This window comes from Petaurus breviceps, unplaced genomic scaffold, assembly GCF_028583685.1.
Source record: "Petaurus breviceps papuanus isolate PSGF00001 unplaced genomic scaffold, PetGlider_PUasm1.0 174, whole genome shotgun sequence".
NCBI lineage: Eukaryota > Metazoa > Chordata > Mammalia > Diprotodontia > Petauridae > Petaurus > Petaurus breviceps.
Genome location: NW_027185761.1, coordinates 68,263,645 through 68,289,026, shown reverse-complemented (window position 1 = coordinate 68,289,026; position 25,382 = coordinate 68,263,645). Strand labels below are relative to the sequence as shown.

Genomic DNA, 25,382 nt, shown 5'->3' with positions numbered 1-25,382 from the left:
TCTTTTACAATACATCTACTATGTTATTGTTTTGCATTAGCCACACATGTACAACCTCTACTGAACTGCTTGTCCCCCCAGTGGGGGTGGGTGGCGGGGGGGGAAGGGAATGGATCTGGAATTGAAAGTTTTAAAATCAAATATTCAAATATATGTGTGTGTATATACTATTATTAATACCATCTTACATGTAATTAAGAAAAAAGATATACAGGCACTGAGGCATAGAGATCCACTGGAAAAGTTGAAACGGGTATGGGAGAAAATATGGGAGAGAGCAGATTGGAGGAGGGGATATTCTGTGGGACTGCTATTTTGGGGGGATGGGTAGGGGAAAAATGGGGAGAAAATTTGTAACTCAAAATCTGGCGGAAACAAATGATGTAAATCAGCAGTTAATAAAGCATTTAAATTATATAAAAAAATAAAAAAAAGATAAAATTGCTGAAAAAAAAAAAAGAAGTAGCTTACTCTTCCAGATTTTCCATAATATCACATTAAGGAATTCTGTGCTCTGCAGTTGATTACCATGTAAGTAAAATGTAACAGTTTAGAACTCATTTATTTGTCCTGAACATACCATGAATTGGGTTGGTTTCGTTTTGTTAACTAAACCAGTTGGGTTTTTCCCCTTTTCTCTGGTACTAAGTATACTTGTTAGATTTGTATCATGTCTGTTTTGTCTCTTCCAAAGAATCCTAGGCTGTGGGTATAAACCCTTGAAACCAGACATTTTGTAACCTACTGGCACGATTGACAAATGTGATCTTCCCCACCCCCCTGGGTAGATATGGATCCGAATATATACACTGAGTTCTAATTATTAGAAGTAGCTTACTCTTCCAGATTTTCCATAATATCACATTAAGGAATTCTGTGCTGGGTAGATTTGGATCCGAATATATACACCCCCCTGGGTAGATATGGATCCGAATATATACACACCCCTGGGTAGATATGGATCTGAATATATACACCCTCCTGGGTAGATATGGATCCGAATATATACACAGGTAGGTCTGGAACCTGAGGTCTAGTGAGTTGAAATATCCTGCCCAAATCATAGCTTGAAGTAGCAGAACAGGGAGTTTCACCCGTGCCTTCTGACACCAGATCAAGGAGTTTGTCCCTAGGTAGTGCCTGGCCTAGCATAGCAAGTTCTGTCTAATGGGTACACCATGAATGTTAGAGAATTACATGTGTTTCAGAGAAGAGAAAAATCCCTCTCAGCCCAAATCATTCCTGAAAGGCTTCATTGAGGAGGTGGAATTTTAGATAGACCTTGAATAGGAATTGACTTGTCAGAGAAGGGGGAAATATGTTCTAGGTACAAGGACAAGAAGAAGCAAAGACATGAAAGCAAAGGGAAGCCTGGTGTGTGTCTGCAGGGCAGGGGTAGGAATGTGCAGTGGAAAGCATCTGGACAGCCCCATGCGGAAGTTGTGTGTTGGTCTCTGTGGCCACATAGTCCAGTGGAAGCCCAGCTGAGTCCTCAGGGTGTAGCCAGCTAGGCAGCAGGGACCTTTTCTAGATTCTGAGTAAAGAAGAAACAGGAGCAGATGAGGCCTTGAGCAAAATATGTCTGGCTGTGGTCAGAATAGATGGGAGGGGAGGAGAGGCTGGGCCCAGTCCCCCTTTTTCCACCTGCCCTGTCTCCCAAACTACCTTCTGTCTGAATGCTTTGGGTGTGCATGAGTATACATGCACACAACAACTGTCTTTTTTAATTTTCTATTTATGCTAACCATGGTTTTGTTTGTACTTGTCTCCCTCCTTGAGTGTAGGTTCCTTATCAGCAGGAGTCATTTCCTTCTTTGTACTTGTATCTCCAGCCATCCCTGTGCCTGCCACAGAGTAGGCACCTAATAAATGCTCGGTGATTGACTAGTCAGCCAAATGATTGATGCGGGGAAATCTCTCAGAGCAGTAAGCCAGCAGAGGTGACTAGGCCGAGACTAGCAGTAAGCCAGCAGAGGTGACTAGGCCAAGACTAGAGGGGTGGGAGATGTGAGTCTAACGTGGAGAGGACGAACCCAGAAAGGGAAGGATCAATCACTGGTGGGATTGAGAAGATGAAGTTGATATCGATCCATCCTCGTCCCAATTCATCATTCGGTGACCACTTCCTGATCTGTAAACATTCTACCACCCACCCAAAAGGAAGCCAGAAGGAGGCCCTCAGGAGAGGCGAGCCGGCTGACCCAGGCTCCTAGAGCACTGCAGACGCAGTTTCAGAAGAGAGGAGGTGGCCCACATCAGGGAGCATCTTCTAACCCAAGCTTAGTTCCATGATGGTTGTTGATGTCTGAACCTTCCTGTGTGTTGTCTGCCTCTAATGTCTCCCTACTTATGCACTAAGTAATGAGAAGAGACTCTTGCTGCTTACTCCTTCAGTCCAAGAGCCCAGGAAGGTAGTGGGGAGGCTGGGGTAGGGATTGCCAACCATGTAAGCTAGGAATAAGTTAATGTTTTGCTTTTATTTAGAAAAAGTCTGACCTAAAAAAAAGAAGACCCACCTCTATGGTGTAATGAAAGGCTTTACCTGATTACAAACGTCTGCCTCTTTAACTTAGCACTGATTTCTGAAATCCCTTTAGTTTAAGGTACTATCCCTCTGTTAAAATGCAAATGCTTCTGAGAAGGGAAGCATAGTAGACTAGTAGTATTAATTAAATCAAATGTTTCTTAAGTGCCACCATGTGCTGTGATAAACCTATTAGTAGTTGTTTGTACTTTAGCACAAAAGTTTATTAGATTATTTTCAAATTGGCTGCTTAACTAAGAGCAGATTCCGCTAGACAAGAGGAGGTGGGAAAGAAGAAAGCAAACATATCAGACGCCTTGAGAGACAGGTGCTACAAGAGGAGAGAGATGCCAGAAGGGGAGGCAGCACTTGACTTTGGATAGACCTGAATCGACCTAGGCTTCTTTTTATTTCTTTATCTTACTTTTAATTTATGGCCTACGATTCTAGCAGAGATCTGGTTAGCTACCAGCTGGGGGAGAACCCAAAATAAAAGCCATTCTGGCTTGTTGCTAGTTTCCATGGGCATTTCTGCAGGTGCTTTCACTTCTCCTCCAGAGCAGCAGAGTTGCAGATCAAGCCCCACTTTACTAATGAAAGCATTGATTTTTCCCCTTTTCCGTCCCAAACCTCGAGGGCACATCCAAGAAGGTGCTGCCCCAGCAAGGGTTCTTCCCTTGGACGTCTTGTTGGCATAGGAAGGAAAAAGAAGGTGCCTGATTTCATTTGAAGAAGAGAGGGAGTGGGATGGCTGATGCCTGGGGTTTGAGCTTAGAAGAGCAGAAGGCTAGAGGGTCTCCTGCAAAGAAGCAGGGCCATCTTTTCATCTCTCCCCCCACAACATTTGTTACTCCATTGGCCTGCTGTGAGGGAGCTGTATCATTGCTGAGAATGTTAGCTTAAGCCCCAGAGAGAGCCTTTGCTGAATGCTGATGGTTATTATGAAATAGTACCCAGGGACACACACACACACATACACATGCACGCACACACACACACACACACACACACTCCTCTGAGTGCCTTTCCTTCAGTAGACAATATTGTTGGTTCCATTTTGGTTTTCCTGTTGGCCCAGCAGCCTAGTTGGATGAATTCCATTTCTCCTTCCCTGCCACCCTACCCCACCCCACAAATCTGCAATAGTTTGCAGGAGTAGGAATTTCCCTATGTAGGTCAAACGGCATTTGGTATGTGATCATAAATGTCTGCCCCTGCCTGCTCTGTCCAGGGATATTTTAGTGATGCCTGGAATACGTTTGACTCCCTCATCGTTATCGGCAGCATTGTAGACGTCGCTCTCAGCGAAGCAGACGTAAGTATGCACCCCTTGCATTGGCCTTTGCCTGCCCTGTGCTTCTACCCTCTTTGGTTTGCCTCCCTCCGTCTTCTCCTCTCCCTTCCCTACAGTTTTCATCATCTGGACAAGTCACAGGTAGTGGTTCAACTTAACTTAAAAATGGCCAAGGAGGCTTCCCCAAAAGCTATGCCTTTGGGGGAGGCCTCCAGTCGGTTGCTCCTCATGAAACCTTTCTCTCCAGGCGTCTTCTATACTTGTAGTGCACATGCTCAAGCCTCTCAGTCTTTGAAGAATGACATCTTTGCAATCATCATGCCTTCTAGCCTCTGATAGGAAAGGTGGGACAGCTGCTCATTTCCTGATTTCTGAAAAGAGCCCTCCCGCAGTGTGGACACACTGGGTCTTGGGTGTCTGCACTGCTCTTTCCAGGAGAGTGGTGGGAGCGCAATACATCCCTCCAGGGAGTCTGGGTTGCTCTCTTCTAATACTATCCTTTTCTTCTTTTTGTCCCCTCTGTGCTTTCTCTTTCCGGGGTCTTCCTGATCGCTTGCTCTAACAGCACTATTTCACTGATGCATGGAACACTTTTGATGCCTTAATTGTTGTTGGTAGCGTTGTTGATATCGCTATCACGGAAGTGAATGTAAGTAGCAAACTTTGCACATTGTCAAGTAAATGCTGTCATGTTTACACACATGTAAACATGGCCCCAGGAATCCCTGCCTATGTTAGGCATTGCCTTGGAAGCCAAAAGGAATGGATCACTCTTTAAAACAAATATCACAAAAAATGCATGAGACAAAAACCAATTTGGAATTTTTTTAAAAAATGGATGGCGGACCTGGCAACATTTTCCTGAAGACTAGTTGTGACCTTTTCATTTGAGAATTGAACTCTGCCATTAATTAACCATATGGCCTGAATAAGTAGCCATGTATCTCAGGACCTCAAATTGTCCATTTGCTAGAGAGGGACAATAATAGTGCTTGTCCCCACCTCCCTCATGAAGTTGCTATCTGCTGTATGACATGGGTTTTCTTAAGCCTGTTGAATTGGAGGCACTCGCCTGCAGCCTACCCAGGAGCTCTTGCTCCTCAGCATATGAAGGCAACAGGTTGTTCTTGAGAAGAAAAGGGCAGTCTATGTTTTGTTTTTTAAACCTCCTGCAGTGGTGTGAAGGTAGTGAAGAAGAGGTTCATCTGCCTCACCTAGAAACCTAACACCAGCCTCCCAAAAGAGGGGAGGCTCCCAGTTCCCATTCTGGTTAGATGGTGTGGATGACAGCCCATACTGTAGTCAGGATTGAAGGAGGTGCCCCTCATGTAATAAGCATTACTCAAAAATCCTTTGTGTGCTTGGCACATTGAATTTCTCAATGTCCTGTCATTTCTAGCTATTTGGACTGTTTTCTGAGCTGTTCTCTGAGTCTCCTGTGTCTGATTCAGATGTGGCTTGTGGGCGGAGGGGGGGGGTTCCTGGTACCAGAAGACTTCTTGACCCCAGCATGGGTCATGGATCTTCTTCATTCTATCTGTCTGCTGCTCCTTGTAGAGAGAGCAGGTGGTTCTGCACAAGCCTTGGAAGATGGTCCGCAGGCACAGCAGAACCTCCTTGTGACCCTTGTGTCCTCAAGTGAGACAGTGCTGCAGCCCAGCCTGGGGCAAAGGGAGCCAGCTTGGGTCAGGAGCTTGGGTCTTCTGCCACATCCTGCCGCTAAGGTGCTGGGTAACCTCGAGCAACTCCCTCACCACCCTTACATTTTAGTTTCCTCATCTGTCAAATGGGATAATTCCTACCTAGTTTCCAGATCTGTGGTGATGATAAAATGTGGCAAATGTAAGAGAAGGCATTCTGAAGAAAGTCAGACTGCTGGAAAGAAGAGATAGTGTGGTTGTTAGTGTTTTAGTGAGGGAGAAGTGCTATGTAACATCCCAACATCGAAAAGGCAGACCACGAAGGTTTGGCACCTAAAAGCCATCAGGGATCAAGTGCAGGTCTGCATGCACATCCCCATTTCTGACAGGTGCAGCGTATCAAATCTCAGCAGTTGCAGCTTGAGGGATGTTTAAACCAGCTCTCATCCTCCCCCCAAGACCTGGGTGAGGCTCTGGGAGGTTGTGACCCTTCCCCAAGGCCCTCACTATTGCTGTTCATCCTCTGGTTTTCCTTCCTAGTCTGGAGCTGGCTTCTTCTCACCTCAGTTTCCCAGCATCAGGCCTTTGGTGTTTGACCACTCTTTAGAAGAAAGGACTTTTCCCCAAGTGCTTAAATAACCTTCCTCAGGATTCTCTTTTCTATCATTTGTCCCATTTATACTTCTGTGTTATATTCTTTTAGTTAATGATGTTTCACCCTATCTAGTCCAATAGCAAAATGTTTGGATGGGAAATGTGGTTGTGTGGTTGGCAGGAAACACTGAGCTGGTCAGAGTGTTCGCCTCTGCTGAATGAGGTCAGTTCAGCACAGTCCTGAGGACATCTCCAGGCCATTTCAGTGAGACACTGGTGCTTGAATCCGAAAGAATGCCAATACTGGTCATCTTCCCACGACATGCTCAGACTGCCTGAAGTTTGCATCACCCCCAGAATCATCCATGCCTTGTGCCCTAGTGGGGCAAAGTGCAGTAGTAATCTGCTCCTGCCATGTGCTGGGCACTGTGCTAAGCATTTACAGATATTATCTTATTTGCTTCTCACAACACCATGAGGCAGTTGGCTAACTATTATTATCCCTGTTTTACGCTTGAGGAAACTGAGGCACTGATTTGCCCAGGGCCACACTGCAAGTGTCTGAGGCTGGATATGAACTCAGAGCTTTTTGCCTCCAGGCCCAAGCTCTTTCCACAGTGCCCCCCTAGCTGCCATGAGCGGGGACAGAGATCCACATTCCCGATGTCAGTGTGTATGTATCTGTGTGTGAGCATGCGTGCCTGTGAGTGTGATGATGGTGATGGTGACAATGATGTCAGCACAACAAAACCAGCCCCGTGGTTTAGTAAAAGGGGGCTTTGCTGTGTAGGACTGTATGAGCTCCACCCTGTCTGAGCATGAGAGGAGCCATCTCCTTGCTTTCCACTATGGTTGGAGTGGGGCTCACAGGTGGGTGGTCACCCTTTTCAGGACTTTCCTGGATCTCTTCCTTTGTTCACAAAGGAGTTAAATTCAGAGAATGCTCTAAGCCAGGGCTCTTTCACCTGGTCTTTGGAGAACTTTTACAGAATCCAGATTATAGATGGAAAAAAATTACATATTTATTTCAATGTAATTGGCTTTGTCATCGCTTGCATTTCATTTAATGCATTTAAAAGCAATTTTCTGCCAAAGGGGTTCCTGAGACAAAAAAAGGGTAATGACTCGCCCCCCCCAGTGTTCCCTGAAGCAGATTGTTTACTTTCCCTTGGTAGTCTGTAGTGCAGGTCGGAAGATCACAGAGTTAACTTGGAAGGGACCTGTGAGGCCTCGAGTCCAGTCCCCTCATTTACAGATATGCTTACTGAGACCCAGAGACAGCAAGAGTTACTCAGGGTCACCATTAGTTATTATCCAAAGCAGGATCCACATTTAAGTCAGGAGACACTTCCCTCCCCCAACATGGAGTCCTAGGAGAGAAGTAGAACGCAGGCTAAGACCAAGGAAGATCACCAGAAGCTCAAGGCCCTCCTCCTGAAGGCCCTGTCCTATCCTGTCCGCCTGACCCTGGGCAAGTGGGATAACCTCCCAGGGCCTCAGGCCGCTTTTCAGTCTGTCAGGCAGGAATTCGCCCACAGGCATTATAGGCAGGGGTTTCCTTGCAACAGTGAAATGACACCTGTTTATTAGTTTATCGGTTGTTTGTTCTTATTGTTTCTAGTTCTTCACCCATCCTATATTTTCCTCAATTTCTGTTGACATTCCTTTTCTGTTGCCTAATTGATTTTCATGTTCATTTTATTTTTAGAAAATTGTAGAGGCAAGTATATGTAAGCCTATATCTGTTGACCTTATTGTTAAACCATCCTCACTACTAAAGACCATGTACTCTTTGACTCATTCACGCTTGGTTTTCACAGTTTCACAGGACATACCAAAGACTGACTGTGGTCATCTAAATGGTTTTCCTTGGTTTCAGGCGCAGGCCCTGAGAGGTTGTCCCCTGGGCTAGTCACAGCCGGTTCTGTGATTGACCAAAAGAACCTGTGAGGATTACTAGCTATCTCTTGCTTTCCCAGAGACAGACTATTTGTCTGGAAATGCGAAACTTGCATTTGTAGTTTTTGCTTAAAACACTTTGGATGACCCTCTCTGAAGTCCCCGTGCACGCTCACCTGGTTTTCTCTGCCTCTCCTCTAGTTTCCCACCTGGCTTCATTCACAATTTGATTGTTTTTAAATTCACATTTTCCACACATTTGCTTATAGTATTAAAAACCTTCTAAAATGTCAGAAAATTAATAGGGAGCTCAGTTGATTGAGGGAACTTCATTGACATCTGCCTCTTTCTTTTTTAAAGGTAAAAAGACAAAACCTAGAAACAACATGTGGTACTAATATTGTTATCAAAGCGCTCCCAATATCCGTCTCAGACTAATTACTTGTTTGGCAAACACTCATTTCTTCTTAGTTCCTGTTGAGGGTTTCAGGTTTATTCTCATATCACCCAGATTACAAGAGGCAGTAATAATCTCAAATATCTAATACTGCCATTTGGTTGACTTACTGAAGAGCTTGGCCCTCCCCTTAGTTTGGGTCCCTTCAGGCCACTCCAAGGGATTTTCAGCAGGTACCCAGCCATCGAGATGACAGAAGCGCCTCATGACAGAGCTGAGGGGGCTGACCCAGAAAGCAGGGAGAGATTACATGATCCCTGTCATTAGTGGTCTCAATAGCTTTATCTGGCAGAAATGCTTTGGCTTTAGCCCTGCTTGGGATCTAGCCTCTCATGGTCTTTGATTCGGGATTCTCTCTTGACTGCTTTAGAAAGCCATATAAGTTCATCTCTTAAAGATGGAATCAGAAGAAAATTACCACTCCCTCCTAATGTAAGATCTCTAAGTGAGGACCCTCCCCCGCCCCCAACCACCAAGGGCAACTATATAATCACGGTGTACCTGCAGGAAATCCTTTGTGTTAATCTTGTTAGAGTCAGGTAGAGGGGAGAGGACTAAGCAGCAGTGGCCTGAGCCCTGTGACCCTGCTCTGTGGCCTAAGGAGGCCCTCAGCCTGATGACACCCTCCCTTCTACTAGGATTTGCTGGCCTCACCCTGAGGAATACAGACTAAGTAAGAGGTGCCCCTGGTGGAATGGACTGGTTCTAGTTGAAAGCCACACCCCTTAAGAGGTAATAACAAAATCTGGCAGTTAACTGGTGCCTCATTACTCCATTCCAGTCATATCTTCTTATTTCAAAGCCACTTCTGAGCCAGGGTGACAGAGACATGGAACCAAACTGCTCTCTTTCTGGGGTCCCTGGGATTTGAGTTGAGACTTAAATTCTTACCCATCCAACTCACTTTTAACTGAATGTCCTGTCAGTGAAACTTCCCCTCTCCTAGAGTCCATCTGTGACACAGCCTTGATTGGCCACACTCTCCGGATGGCCCTTCCTGGGGTGAATGGCTCCCAATGAAAATTATGCCAGCCAACCCTGAGAATCACCTGCCCCCCTCTCCCTGCTCATTCAGCCGAGAACATTTGCATTTGAGTAAAAGCTTTTAAAGCTATTTTGGCATCTTGGATGTTTCTCCCTTTCCCATCCCTCAGATTTCTAAACGAAAGCATTCCCAGTTACCTCAGCCAGTGAAGCTGTCACCTACCATAAAGCATTGTGAGGCAGTGGACAGCATCCGGCTTTGGAGCTACGAGGCTTGGATTTGAATTTCATGACTAGCTCCCTGAGCCTCAGTTTTCCTCATCTGTAAAATGAGAGGGTGGGGCTTAAGGACCTTAAAGGTATCTTCTAGCACATGAATCCTGTGACATCCTGTGAATGAGTATGCTGGCCCTGCTAGAGAGGGAGAGTAGACTATATCAGTAAGCCTTAGGTCTTCTGATGACTCTTGTGCTGGCTTTGCTCTTAAGGTTTTTTACTCCTTCCTTGAATGTTGTGTGGCTACACCCATTACATCTTTTTTTCATTTTAAAATACCCAGTGGATAGCCTTGGTCTTCAGTTCCCAGGCTACTAGTTTCTCATCATTCAGAGGGTTCATTTGAAAAGAGGGTTGTAATTCATAAATCTCCTTGGCTCACTCCCTTGGCCTCATGTGAAAATCAGCCTTGCGGGGGATCAAACTGAGGGCAGGCTAGGAGGTAAGCAACAGAGGCTGCCTGGGCTCATTGACAGCTAAAGGAAGGACTTAAGAAAGTGTCTCCTCAAATATCTGTGAGCAGACAACAGGTTTGGAGGGATTTAGGAAGTGAGCGTCTCTGCTTTCCTGGAGCTATCAAACATGGAGAGGTTGAGGGGGGGACATCATACCCCTCTCACTCCTACTAGATTAATGCATCCATGACAAGAACGACCATGTGGGTATGACCAAGGAGACTACAGACCTTGGGAAAGATGGCGCCTCTTTGTTACTATGCCCAGGATAAGTCTTAGGTTAGGAAGCTGTGACCTTTTAAAAGCTGGTCAGCAGAAGAGGAAAATACAAGAAACACCACAAACTTCACTGAACAAGCTCATTTACAAAGGTCGCTTTGTAAACCACTTGGGAAGGAAGGCTCTGTTTTCAGCTGATTCAGAACCTCTTGTTCTTGGGCTCTGCTGAGATGCTTTTAAATTCACTTTTCCAGTTATTGTTCTTTGATGCCCCTTCCTTTTCCTTTTCTTGCTTTTCTTTTATAGGCATTTTCTACTGTATTTTCTTTGGGGAAGAGTTCTTTAGAGATGGAGGGACCTTTAGTTTCCACATTTCCTTCCAGTGATGTCCTAAGGATCCTTCCCTTCTTCTCATCCTCCTCCACCTTTTGGGAGAGCTGCTGAAATGCTGCTCCTTAGATTCCCCCCACCCCCAGCACCAAACAGTGCAGCAAAAGGCCCCATCACCCTCATGTGCCTCCTGAGAGACTCCTTTGCCTTCCTTTTCCCCTTGCCCCTTCTCCCTTTTTCTTTCTTTCCCTTAGAAATGTTCCTCCTTGACTGTTGCAGGGTCTACATTGGGGGTCCTTATATTGGTGGAGAAAAAAAAGAGGCTTTCTTACCCTTATTCATAAGAAGTTTAAACATTCAACTTAAAACTTTATGCAGTCTATATTAAGAATTTGCTTGGTCGGGGTGGCCAGGTAGCACAGCGAGTAAGAGCACTGGCTCCAGTGTCAGGATGACCTGGAGATCGAATTCTGGGCTCAGATACTTAGCACCCACCCAGAAACACCTGGCCGTGTAACCTTGAGCAAGTTATTTAACCCCAATTGCTTAGGGGCAGCCAGGTGGCTCAGCGAGTAAGAGCACTGGCTCCAGAGTCGGGATGACCTGGATCAAATCCGGGCTCAGATACTCAGCACCACACCCAGAAATAACTGGCCATGTAACCTTGAGCAAGTTACTTAACCCCGATTGCTTAAAAAAAAAAAAGAATTTGCTTGGCAAATTCCTAGTTCATAGTGCAAAAACCAACCAAACAAAAAGCTTCAGCCCAACCCCTACTTAAATAATCACAAAGTCTGAGTAAATGGGGCTCAGTGAAGATGGAGTGTGTCCTGAAGAGAGCAGTAGCAGATCCATCAAAGCTCCAAGTCCATAGGCCTCCTGCTTCCTGCCTGGGATTCTTGTGCTATGAAATGATAGTGACCTGGATTCTTTGTCATTCTAATGAATGATTTCAAAACTCCAAACTGGCAAATGAAAGTAAGGTCCCATAAGGGCAAAACCAAGGCATGGGGCTGTGTGCCTGACTGAGGGTCACTCCAAAGGGTCAGACTCCAATCAGTGAAAAGCCAATGTGGGCCAGTAGAGTAGACCACAGATCACGGGGGTCCCCTTGGATCCTCTGATACTCTATTGCATCAGAGTCCTGTTCCTCAGGCAGAAAGCTCCAGCAGCATCCCTTATTGAGGATGCTTCAAAACCTTCATTTATTCCCTTTTCAAAGTAAGGAGGGGAACATCATCTGAGAAAGACAAAGAAGGGACTTGAAAATTTTGCCATTATGGGTATTGAATCTTTCCTGGGATTTTTCAGCGTTGGGGTGTGTTCTTCCTTGACCTGACCTTGAGAAAGGTTCAGAATAGGTAAAAAGTAGGAATTGGCACATTTAGGGTTAGTGTGGAAATTTCCTGGCATTTTCTAGGGAGGGGGCTGACTGGTGTGTTATGCCAAGAAGTGTACATGTCAAATGTCCTCCTAATCTTCTGCTTATGACTCCTGATCATTAATATTGTTCATCTTTATTTGATTTCTTAAAGCCAACTGACAGTGAAAATAGCCCTGTCCCTGTCCCAACTGCTGCTCCTGGGGTAAGACTAGTGGCTGATCCCCGGTGGCTTTGCCGCTTCTTTAACTTTATTATTCTGGTCATGTCTAGTTTTCCACTGGTTTTTTCTGTCTTTTTCATGATTGTCCTCCTAGAATGGTCATTGTCAGTGTGCAGTCTCCCGAGCTCCTCAACACTAGGAAATGCATGTGGTGTGTGTGTGGCTGCCACGGGGTGGCCCTGTGTTGTCAGCATGGACGTTTTCTTTTCATACCATGGTTTTTCAAGATGACAAGGCCTTAGAAACACATCTTCACTTCTTACCTTTGCCACTTTCACATCTGTTGCTATTTTTTTTTTCTGAGAGTGTTATACGTTCTCTTTCTCACTGTGTTTGACTGCTCCGTGATCACCCTGCAGAACTCGGAAGAGAGCAACAGAATCTCCATCACGTTCTTCCGTCTCTTCCGAGTGATGAGGCTGGTGAAGCTTCTCAGCAGGGGGGAAGGAATCCGGACGCTGCTGTGGACTTTCATCAAGTCCTTTCAGGTGAGAGGAGGCTCAGTTTGAATTGTGGGGGCCAGATAGTCACACACACCTTGGAGCTTCTTCATAGAGGAACCCACCCAAAGAGTGTCCAGTTGAACATTCTTCCATTTTTTGGAACTCAGTATGAAGGGTTCAGTAAACGTTTGTTGATTTGCAAACTTTGCATTATTTTTAATGAGTGAATACTCACAGGATGTTTGTGGATGTACACAGAAGTTAGCCATCGGAAAGAAACCAGATGCTTTTGGCTGATCTGCTGATACCTTGGATTTTCCTACAGAGGACTTAAATTAGAAACACGTTCTTTGTTTAATTGCATTACAAGTGAGGTGGATGTTCACCATGTCCACATGCTACCTTGAGATTGAAGTCACACATAGGTGTGAGGTGATAGGTTGGCAGGATCCTGACCAAAGCACAAGCAATCCCTCCTGTCTCAGGGAGCCTGGAGTTCAGTGTGATGTAGAACCTGGTCCATTGCTCACTAGAAGTAGTGGAAGGACAGTGTTCTCCCATGATTTCACCTACAATGTGATGCCTGAGCATAGAGCCTTCAAAATGGTTCTCCAAACTCCACTGTAGGAATTTTAGATTCAAATTTGAAAAACTGGACATTTTGAGAGTTCTCTTGCCCACCTGCTGGCCTCTGTGAAACTGCATAATCCAAAAGAGTTTTTGTTTTAGAAGAAAACCTTTCAAATGTTTTTGTTTTAAAAGTTTTTGGTTGTCATATTTGGCAGCACTTGTCTTGAACCAAAATAAGCCACTGCAGTGGTGGATTCAGAATCCAGACAGTGTCTATTTTCCCTCCTGACTGCACCATGGGTACATTCCCACTGCTGCTTAAACAGGAGAAGGATGGGGGCGAGGTAGGGGGCAGGAATTGCAAAGGGGGTAAATGTCAGTTTATTGGAAAGGAAAACACTGGAGCTATCCAAAAGTGGATTGGGAGGGCACAGGTTCTCCAGAGCAACACTCAATGGGATTTCTGGCCAAGTATGCCTTGGAGAGTGGTAATTCGGCACCCAATCAGATGCTGACTGAGGCTCTTGTCTTGTTTTAGGCTCTCCCATATGTTGCCCTTCTCATAGCCATGTTGTTCTTCATCTATGCTGTCATTGGGATGCAGGTAAGTCATTCCAGACCCCTTTTCCTCCAACTCTTCATGTGCCTCCTGTTAGTCTCTGCTGATAAGATCAACTCCATTCTTCCTTTCTCTGTTAGAGCACGCCCAGCAGGAACTCAAAGGGCACCTGGCAAGGCTTAGGCTTATCTTACAGTGTTGTTGGTAAAGCCCTGGGCTGCAAACCAGGATGATCTGCATCGAAATCTTGCCCCTCACCATAGCTGTCTGACATTCTCCAAGACTCAGTTTCCTTGACTATAAAATGGGGCCACTGCTGCTCCTACCTGCTGTAGCTGCCTCCCAGGGCTGGGGGTGAGGCTCTATTAGAAAAACAATACACAGCAAGTGCCTTATAACACTTACTAAGATCCTGCCAACCGTATGAATGTCTGTTGTGTTTTTGTGTAATTGTGTTTTATCACAAACCACTGGAGAATCTGGAACAAATAGTAATTCGTGTGTCTGCATCTTAGATAAAATCCTTTCATCCCTGAAGCTCCCTCAGTGATTGGTTTTTAAAAGGTACTTTTTAAAAGATAAGACTGTTCTCTGAGGCTTGACTCTGATGTGTGCAACTGTAGAGAGATTTCTAACTTGATCTAACTTGAGGTCATGCTTAAGAGGGGCAGAGCTGCTTTGCTAGCTGCAAAAACAGGATGGTGTCAAGGGACTACCAGAACTGGAGGCCCCTTTATGCATGTGAGACCACCTGAATTGGGGATCTGTGCTCTTTGAAGGAACCAGGAAATAGGAAGTTGGGAGCATGACTCAGTCAGGGTGAAGATCCTTGTGAAAAGTAGCTTTGCCAGACTTGTCCTGCCATGCCTTTTTTTTTTTAATTTTTATTTTCGGTTCCAAATTCTCTCCCTCTTCCCATCCTCTCCCACACCCATTGAAGAGATATGATATCTATTATACACGTGAAGTCATGCAAAACACATTTTTACTTTAGCCATGTTATGAAGGGGGAAAAGGTAAAAAAAAAGTTTAAAAAGTGTGCTTCAATCTCTATTCACAGTTTATCAGTTCTCTCTCTGGAAGTGGACAGCATTTTTCATCATGGATCCTTCAGAACTGTCTTGGGTTGTCTTCATCAGAGTAACTAATTCATTCACAGTTGATCATTATTACAATATTGCTGCTACTATGTATGTTGTTCTCCTAGCTCTGCTTACTTCACTCTGCATCCGTTCATATAAATCTTCCCAGACTTTTCTGAAACCATCCTGCTTGTCATTTCTTAGAGTACAATAGTATTCCATTGCATTCATATACCACAACTTATTTAACCCTTCCCCAGTTGATGGGCATCCCTTCAGTTTCTAATTCTTTGCCACCAAAAAAGAGCTACTATTTTGTACACGTGAGTCCTCCCCCCCCTTTTTAAAAATCTTTTTGGGATGCAGACCTAGCAGTAGTATTGCTGGCTCAAAGAGTATGCACATTTTATAACCCTTTGGATATAGTTCCAAATTGTTCTCCAGAACAGTTTGACCAATTCACAACTCCACCATTAGTGCCCCAATTTTCCCACATCCCCTCCAGCATTTGTTATTTCCCTTTTCTGTCATGTTAGCCACCTGATAGGTGTGAGGTGGAATCTGAGTTATTTTGACTTACATTTCTCTAACTTTTAGTGACTTAGAGCATTTTTTCATGTGACTGTTTAATAGCTTTGATTTTTTTTTCTGAAAATGCACTTTTAGGGGCGGCCAGGTGGCTCAGAGAGTAAGAGCACCGGCTCCAGTGTTGGGATGACCTGGGGATCAAATCCGGGCTCTGACACTTAGCACCATACCCAGAAATAACTGGCCATGTAACCTTGAGCAAGTTACTTAACAAGGATTGCTTAAAAAAAAAAGAAAATGCACTGTCCATATCTTTTGATCATTTATCAGGTGGGGAGTGACTTTTATTTTTACAAATTTGACTCAGTTCCTTTTAAGAAATGAGTGCTTTTCTTTCCTCCCAGTTTTCTGTTTTCCTTTGAATTTTGGTTGCATTAGTTTTGTTCATGCAAAAGCTTTTTGGTTTCATATAATCAAAATTATTTATTTTACTTCTCATAATCATCTTTGTATCTTGTTTGGTAATAAACTCTCCCCTTATCAATAGTCTGACAGGTGCCTTTTTTGCATACTTCTCTAATTCATTTAAGTCTACATTACTAATCCATTTTGTCCTTATCTTAGTATATGGTGTGAGATGAAGGTTTATACCTACTTTCTGTCAGATGGTTATCTAGTTTTCTCAGCAATTTTGTCAAATGGTGATTTTTTTCCCCAAAAACTGGGATCTTTGGGTTTATCAAACATTAGATTACTATGGTCATTTACTACTGCATATTGTGTATGTAATTGAGTTCATTGATCCACCACTCAATTTCTTAGCCAATATCATATTGTTTTCATGATTATCACTTTGTAAGAAATAAAATTTGAAATCCGGTTACCAGTATGCTGCTTTCCTTCACTTTTTTCATTGACATTTTTGACATTTTGCTTATCCAGATGAATTTTGTTATTTTTTCCCCTAGCTCTATAAAGTAATTCTTTAGTAGTTCTGTTGGAATGGCACTGAATAAGCAAATGAATTTAAGTAGTATTGTCCTTTTTTTATTATATTGACTGGACCTACCCATGAACAATAATATTTCTCTAAATACTTACTTGCCTTTATTTATGTGAAAAGCGTTTTGTAATTGCGTTCTTACTGTCCCTGGGTTTCTCCTAGCAGGTTAACTCCCAACTATTTTATATAGTCTGCAGTTATTTTAGGTAGAATTTCTCTTTCTGTCTCTTCCTGCTGTGGTTTGGGTTTTTTTTTGGTAGTATATAGAAATGCTGATGATTTCTGTGGTTTCATTTTATAACTGGAAACTTTGCTAAAGTTCGTTTATTGTTTGATTAGTTTTGTGGTTGGTCTTGAGTTCCATAGGTATACCATCATATCTTTGCAAAAAGTGATCATTTTGTTTCCTTGTTGTCTATTCTTATTCATTCAGTTTCTTTTTCTTGTCTTATTGCTATAGTTAGCATTTCTAGTGCACTTTAAAATAATAATAGTGATTATGGACATCCTTGCTTTTTTCTCCTAATCTTATTGGGAAAGCTTCTAGTTTATCCCCATTATAGATAATGCTTGCTTTTGGTTTTAGATACATACTACTTATCATTTTAAGAAATTATTCATTTATTCCTGTGTTTTCTAGTATTCTTAATGGAATGGGGCTTGTATTTTGTCAAAAACTTTTTTTTGCATCTATTGATTTAATGTCATGATTTTTGTTGTTTTTGTTATTGATATGGTCAATCATACCTATAGGTTCCCTAATATTGAACCAGCCCTGCATTCCTGGTATAAATCTAACCTGATCACAGTGTATGATTTTTATGATATATTGCTGTAATAGCATTGCAAGTGTTTTATTTAACATTTTTGCATTAATATTTATTAGTCTATAGTTTTCTTTTTCTGTTTTTGCTCGCCTTAGTTTAGTTATCAAAACCAATTTGTGTCTGAAGTAATTTGGCAAGATTACTTCTATACATATTTTTAAAAATAGCTTATGCAGTATTAGAATTAATTGTTCTTTAAATGTTTGGTAGAATTCTCTTGTAAATCCATCTGGTCCTGGGGCTTTTTTCCTAGGGAGCTCTTTTATGATTGATTCAATTTCTTTTTCTAGGATAGGTTTCTAGGATAGGGCCATTTGAATTTTTATAAAGAAACATTTATTTCATTTAGATTGTCAGTTTTATAGGCATATAATTAGGCCAAATAGCTCCTAATTATTGCTTTAATTTCATCTTCATTGAGACATTCATTTAAAAAAATTTTTGATACTGCTAATTTGGTTTTCATCTTTTCTTAAATCAAACTAACCAATGAATTCTCTCTCTCTCTCTCTTATAAGTTCAGTTTTTGAATTTTCAGTTTAATTAATTTCTCCTTTGTTTTTTCAGGATTTCTATTTTGGTATTGAATTGGAGATTTTTTTATTTGTTCATTTTCTAGGCTTTTTTCAGTTGTGTGCCCAATTAATTTATCTATTTTTTCTCTCTGTTATTGATGTAAGTGTTTAGAGATTTGAATTTTCCCTAAGTACTGCTTCAGCTGTATCCCACAACTTTTGGTATGTTGGCTCAAAATTTTCATTCTTTTTAATGAAGTTATTGATTATTTTTATGATTTGTTCTGTGACCCACTCATTCTTTAGGATTATTTAGTTTCCAATTATTTTTTAATCTGTGCTTCAATGGCCCATCTTAGGACGTAATTTTTATTGCATTGTGGTCTAAAAAGGGTACTTTTCTGCATTTGTTTGTGAGGTTTTTAAGGGCTAATATATGGTCATTTTTTTGTGAAGATGCCATATACAGCTGAAAAAAAGGTATACTTCTTTCTTTTTCCATTCAATATTATCCAGTTATATCATATTTAACTTTTCTAAGATTCTATTCACCTGCCCAACTTCTTTTCTATTTATTTTATGTTTAAATATATCTGAGACAGATAAATTGAGGTCACCCACTAATATAGTTTTACTGTCCATTTCCTCCTATAAGTCATTTAACTTTTACTTCACAAATTTGAATGCCCTGCCTTTTGGTGCATATAAATTTAGTATTGATATTAATTCATTGTCTGTGATACCTTTTAGCAAGATGTAGTTTCCCTGATTATCTCCGAATTAGACCTATTTTTGCTTTTGGTTTATCTATGTTCATGGTTGCTGCCCCTGCCTTTTTCACTTCATCCAAAGCATAATAGATACTGCTCTGGCCCCTTATTTTAACTCTGTTATGTCTTTCTGTTTCAAGTAGGTGTCTTGTAAAAAACATATTGTTGGATTCTGGTTTCTAATCCATTCTTCTATCATTTTCCATTTTTATAGGTGAGTTTGTCTCATTTATATTCACAGTTATGATTGCTAACTGTGTATTTACCTCAATCCTATTCTCTTCTGTTTATCCTTCTTGTTTTTACCCTATCCCTTTTCCAGAAGTCTACTTTACTTCTGACTACTGCCTCCCTTAATCTATCCTCTCTCTTATCATTACTATCTTATTATTCTTTTAGCCCCTTTCCTTTTTGCTTCTATGTTGGGTAAGATAAATCTCTTTACTCAACTCTGTGTGTATATATATTTTTCTGTCTTTGAACAAGTTCAGATGAGAGTGAAGTTCAAGTATTGTGTACTCCCCTCCCCCATTTTCTCCTCTAGTGTAAAAACTCTTCTTTGTGTACCTCTTTTATGTAAGATTATTTTCCTCATTTTTTTTTTTTTGCTTTTTGGAGGGCAGTTGGGGCTAAGTGACTTGCCCAAGGTCACATGGCTAGTTTTTTTGTGCTAAGTGTCTGAGGCTGGATTTGAACTCAGGTCCTCCTCACTCCAGGGCTGGTGCTCTATTCACTGTGCCACCTAGCCACTCCTATTTTCCTCATTCTTATCCTCCCTTTCTCTTCTTTCAATGCATCTCTCTTTCTCATACCTTTGGAAATCATAATTGACTCATTGTGCCCTCTGTCTATGTAGAGTCCTCTTGACTGCACTAATAATAATAATAATAATAATAATAATAAAGTTCTTAGTTGTTCCATCTTCTCTTACAGGGATGTAAATGATAGAACCTTATTGAGTCTCCCTTATGATTTCTCACTCATTTTTACCTTTTTATGCTTCTTTTGAGTGTTGATTTGAATGTTAGATTTTCTGTTCACCTCTGGTCTTTTAATCAAGAATGCTTGGAAGTCCTCTTTTTTATTAAATGTACATTCCCCCCTGTAGAATTAGTATCTGCTGAGTAGATTATTTTTGGTTGTAATCCTAGCTCTTTTGCCTTCATATTCTAAGCCCTCCATTCCTTTAATGTAGAAACTGTTAAATCTTATGTGATCCTGACTGTGGCTCCATGTTATTTGAATTGGTTCTTTTTGTCTGCTTGCCCTATTTTTTCCTTGACTTGGAAGCTCCAGAATTTGACTTTAATTTTCCAGGGAACTTTCATTTTGAGACCTGTTTTAGCAATGATCAGTGGATTCTTTCAATTTCTACTTTGCCCTCAGGTTCTACAGGGCAGTTTTTCTTTATTATTTCTTAAAATATGATGTCTCAGGTCTTTTCTTTATCATGGATTTCAGGTAATCTAGTCAACCTTAAATTGTGTCTGCTCGATCTATTTTCCAAGTCAGTTGTTTTTTCAATGAGATATTTCAAGTTTTCTTCTGTTTTTTCATTCATTGGCTCTGTTTTGTTTTTTCTTGATTGATGTCTTATGGAGTCATTAGCTTCCAGTCGACTAATTCTAGTTTTTTTTTTTTCAGTGAGCTTTTATGCTTCTTTCACTATTTGGCCAATTCTGATTTTTAAGGAGTTATTTTCTTCAGTGGAGTTATGGACTTCTTTTGTAATTTTGTCAATTCTAATTTTTGTAGAAGTTATTTTCTTTGGTATTTTTCATGCCTCCTTTACCAAGCTGTTAATTTATTTTCAACATTTTTTGTTTTGCTCTCATTTCTTTTCCTGGTTTTTCATCTACCAATCTGATTTGGTTTTTAAATAGTTTTAGTTGCTTTTTTAAACTCTTTTCGGAATTCTTGTTGGGCTTGTATTCAATCTACATTTTCTTCAAGGTTTTGCTTGCAGATATTTTCAAGTTATTGTCTTCTGACTTTGTCTTAAGCTTAACTGTCACAAAAGTCGTTTTTATCGTCAGGTTCTTTTTTGTTATTGTTTGATCATTTTTTCAGCCTATTTCTTGACTTTGGACTTTGGATGGGAGGGACCTCTGTCTTAAACTTCAAGATTTATGTCTTGCTGCTTTCATAGCTGGTTCTTAGGGCTTGTAAGTTTTTTATGCTTCCTAGATGCTATGATCTAGGCAGTGGTCACTGACTTCCTCTTCTGTCTTCACCCAAGTAAGTATGTGTCTTATTTTTTATTGTAACCCTAGCTCTTTTGCCTTTGGAATATCATATTCTAAGTCCTCTGTTCCTTTAATGTGGAAACTGCTAAATCTTGTGTGATCCTGACTCTGGCTCCATGTTATTTGAATTGATTCTTTTTGCCTGCTTGTACTGTTTTCTTCTTGACCTTCAGTATGGCCCCTGCTCCCTTATGACCCCAAGCTTTCCTCTCCACCCCCAGAAACTGCTTCCCAGAACAGGGTAATGCGTGATGAGCCTTTTAGTTGGTGCCTAGCCCTATGCCCAGTGGTAGTACAGGGGGCCCCAGGAATTTCTTTCTGACCAGGTATTAAGTCCCCTTACCATCTCTGGCACTGAGTGTTCCTAGAACTGCTGTCACTGCCACCACCAGGAGCCATAGCTGTCTTCACTCTGCACTCCCAGTCAGCCGTGCCCATGTCTACAGACCTTCTTAGCTGCCTTGGGTTGGAAAAATGATTCACTATATTTTGTTGGTTAGGCCACTTAGAATTCAATATAATGTGCTTTTTTAAGTTGTGTAGAGGAGAATGTTGAGAGAGGCTGCCAAAAAACATTCCCTTTGCTATGCTGTCTTGGCTCTACCCCTCCCCCATGGCCTTTAGGCATAAACTCTCCTCAGCTCATCCACTACAATGTGGACTGGGCAGAAATGGAGCCACTCCCAGAACAGGGGAGCCCAGAGAAACTCTTTGGAAATCATTTGAGGAAAGAGAGTTTTAAAAGGAATTGCTCTAAGGTTGTGGTCCTTGGTCCTGCTGTCACCACTACCTGGAGGTCAGTGAGAAAGCAGGTATCCTCTAGGGTCTGGTCTGCACATGGCCACATGGGCTGGGAGGTAGGGAAATCGATTCCACATCGAACAGGCTCTTGTCATGGTAAAGTGTTAAGCTTAATGAGCATCTTTTTCCTTGCTTTAGTTCCTATTCTCTAATTGATACCTTTTTTATTTTCTGTCCCATTTATTTTACAGATAGAGTCTTCTCTATCCCTCATCAACCCTCCTCTAATAACAAAGATGTAAAGTGAAAAGCAGCAATTCAGCAAAACCAGACAGCCTATTAAATACCTCTGACAGTGCGTGTAGCATTCTGCACCCATGGGTCTCCACCTGTGCAATGAAGGAGCCTTCTTTTTTTTTCAATTCTTCTCTGAGCCTTAGCTTGTTCATTATACTTAGCGTTACATTTCTTTTTCTTTTTCATTCTTGTGCATATTGTTTTCCTGGTTCTGTTTACTTCACTTTGAATCAGTCCTTAGGTCTTTCTGTGTTTCTCTGAATTCTTCATTTTCATCATGTCTTACTGTGAAGTGTGGTTAGCTCTTTCCCCCCTTCCACAAAAGGTGCTGCGACTGCTCTTTCTTTCTGCCTTTAGGTTCTGTGTCTTATGGTGGGCTGTTTGTCTGAGAAGGAACCTGTGGTGTGAAGTGAGGGACAAGTGCCCAGAGGCACCAAGCCCCCTCGGCCTAGTCTCCCTTTGGGGACCCTCTCACTCCTGCTGACTCAGTCGCTGTCTCTCCTGTGTCAACATCTCTCTTATTGTTTCATTTCCAGATGTTTGGGAAGGTGGCCATGAAAGACAACAATCAAATCAACAGGAACAACAATTTCCAGACATTTCCGCAAGCTGTGTTGCTCCTGTTCAGGTGACTGGCTTCGCGGCTCTCCGGCCCCCACCTGGGAGGGCCAGCACGGACTTCTGCAGCACAGCCAGCTCCCCTCCCATCACCCCCTTGGGCGTTTGTGTGTCTGGGATGGCGCTTCAGGCTCTTCCTTGGTCTGTGGAAATCAGTGTCATGATGAGAGAACATGCGGTTAGGAGGCTGACGTAGAAAGAGGCAGGAGGGGCTTCCCTCTAGCATTTACCAGCTTGGGGAGAATGGGGAGACTGCTCCTGACCCACTCTCCTCATTGGTAGAAGAGGGGTATTAATCATTAGCTCTAGCTCCCAGTCATTGTGAGAAACGAGTGATAGGATGTGTTCTCAAACAGCTGAGAAACCTCCAGAAGCTTGAGGAAGGTCCGTGGTTAGGCTGAGGCAGCAGTGGCCCAAGCAGAAGCTTGTGTTTATGGCCTCTAGCAACAGTGAGGCTTGTTAAACCACGTTAGAGGCTAAAGGACCTGGGAGAAGGCATGGTGGTGCAGTTTGGGAGAATAAATGATTTCCAGGTGCTAGAGAAGTGCCCACTTGTATACAAAAGATGAATGTGGTAACTCCAACTTGCCAGTTATTTCTGAATTCCCATAGGTATTAGAAAGGACATCTACTAAAACTTGCAAGTAATCAAATTTTAAATTCAAATTGATGTCCCCTAAAATCATTAGGGTTAGATGACATAAACACACACCTACATACACATATACATATATATATATATGTTTGTGTGTGTATTTCTATAACCTTTGTTCTCTCTCCTCTTCCATTTTCCTTTCTCTTTCCTGCCCCACCCCCAAAAGGTGTGCAACTGGTGAGGCCTGGCAAGAAATCATGTTGGCGTGTCTTCCTGGGAAGCGCTGTGACCCAGAGTCTGATTACAGCCCTGGGGAGGAGTTCACATGTGGCAGCAATTTTGCCATTGTTTATTTCATCAGTTTTTATATGCTCTGTGCTTTTCTGGTAAGCCATGAAGACCACAACTTCACTTAGTACCCAGGTTTGTGGGCAAGAGTGAGTTTGAACCCTTGGGCTTTGAGCCTAGCAAGGCAGTCTGGGCTCCAGCTGCTCTAGGTTCGCTGCCCCAGCTGCCAACAGGGGAGGGCATCTGGGGAGCTTTCTGGTGTGACAGGCCCCTCCCAGGCCCGCTCTGGCACCTGACCTTTGCCCTAAGTGAGTGGGGGGTGGTGGGGAGGGGAGTGGGGGGAAGCTTCTCCATCATCCTTCAGACTCTTGAGAAGGTGAATAATAAGGGAGCAGCTCCTCCTGCTCCCATGCAGGATCATACCACAACTGTCCTAGAAAGGCATACCAGAATCTCAGGGGGAATAAGGGCCTCGGAGGACCTCAGGTGGCCTGGGCCTGGTGGGACGTGCTGAGACTTAAATAGGCTTTGCTGTGCAGAAAGGCTTCAGCTAAACCTGGTTCTTCTAAACGAGCCTCCTTTACTGTGAGCTCAGAATCCTTAGGGGCCTCCAACTCCTCACAGGGTAGTTGTCTAACCTTCTCATGGTACCTTTACCCCTAAGGTGATGGCAGGCCCTTCCTCAGTGCTGATTGGAGGACTCCAGTTGACTCAGATAACTTCCCTTAGTTAAACAGCTGTTTGCTTGAGACTCTTCCCAGCCTCCTCCCGCTGCCCCAAGGGAAGTCTCTCCCCTAGGATTGGGACAGCTTTGTTTTTCCTTCATGCCTAGATCATCAATCTGTTTGTGGCTGTCATCATGGACAACTTTGATTACCTGACCCGTGACTGGTCTATTTTGGGTCCACATCATTTGGATGAATTCAAAAGAATATGGTCAGAGTACGACCCAGAAGCTAAGTAAGTGCCCGGGGCTTTTCTGTCTCCCAGGTCTGGCTCGTGTTCTCTTTTCTTCATGGCGGAGTGGGAGGCCCTCCCCTACACTTCTGCCAGCCAGGGCTCTCTCTGAAGGCCCATCACACTGGCCCCTCATGCTGTGTGTTTGTTTCAGAGGAAGAATTAAGCACCTGGATGTGGTGACTCTGCTTCGAAGGATCCAACCACCACTGGGCTTTGGCAAATTGTGCCCACACAGAGTAGCGTGCAAGGTGGGTTTGGTGCTTGGCATCCTCCCGCCTGATGCTTAGGTGATGACTCTTCCTGACCAAACCCTGGGGTGCTACCTGGGTGGGGATTGAGAGAGCCCATCATGTGTCTCCTTCTGGAAGGACTGGGTTACACTGGCTCCGTGTGGCCCAGAGGGAAGGTCTGGAGATGTTAGGGGGATGCACTGAACAGAAGGAAGAGCAACTTGCCCAGGGTGAGAGCTTTCACAAATGGTGCCAGGGAAGTCCTCGTTGAGCGTATTTCTGCCAGGCCTCTGAGGCCCCTAATCCCTCTGAGCTTCCAAGAGGTAAATGTGCACAGCAGGCCCCAGGTGACCCTCCTGCCTCTGTCTCTGGGGCTTCAGTCCTGCCTTACGTCTTCCTCTCAGGGAATAAATGGAGGCTTTGCCCACTGAAAGCCCATCTAGAGATGGGAGAGATTATTGGGCTGTCTGTGTGGACCCAAGGCCTTCCCTGCAGGACACTGTGAGAGCCAATAGCAGCTGAGTGTGTAATTGCATTTGCCTCATTCTCAGAAAATGTGTGCAGAGAAATACTCTCGTTGATGTGGCTGCTGGTTACTGTGCTTCTGTCCTTGTCTGCTGTCAGACAAGGAACTGGGTGATTTCCCTTACAAAAACTTCAGAGGAAGAGTGCCTGGCCATGCATGCTGGCTGCCTTTGACAGCTACAGGGGAGCATAGACGTAACACACAGCCAGCGGGGCTCAGGGATGGGGAAGAGGAATCCAGAGGAGGAGGAGGAGGAAGATGAAGAGGAGGAGGAGGAGGAGGAGGGGGGGGAGGACAGTAACCAGCAG

The 25,382-nt window shown here is 43.1% G+C and overlaps 1 protein-coding gene across 1 annotated transcript in view; it reads left to right on the top strand.

Moving 5' to 3' along the window:
• The window catches only part of CACNA1D (calcium voltage-gated channel subunit alpha1 D), a 368,515-nt gene that overhangs the window by 291,815 nt on the left and 51,318 nt on the right, over positions 1-25,382 (top strand). Inside the window, exons 30-37 of the mRNA XM_069084375.1 lie at positions 3,756-3,839; positions 12,208-12,258; positions 12,636-12,764; positions 13,828-13,893; positions 22,394-22,485; positions 23,297-23,456; positions 24,191-24,318; positions 24,470-24,566. Coding sequence (XP_068940476.1) covers positions 3,756-3,839; positions 12,208-12,258; positions 12,636-12,764; positions 13,828-13,893; positions 22,394-22,485; positions 23,297-23,456; positions 24,191-24,318; positions 24,470-24,566 — 807 coding nt within the window. The remainder of the gene's footprint in view (positions 1-3,755; positions 3,840-12,207; positions 12,259-12,635; positions 12,765-13,827; positions 13,894-22,393; positions 22,486-23,296; positions 23,457-24,190; positions 24,319-24,469; positions 24,567-25,382) is intronic.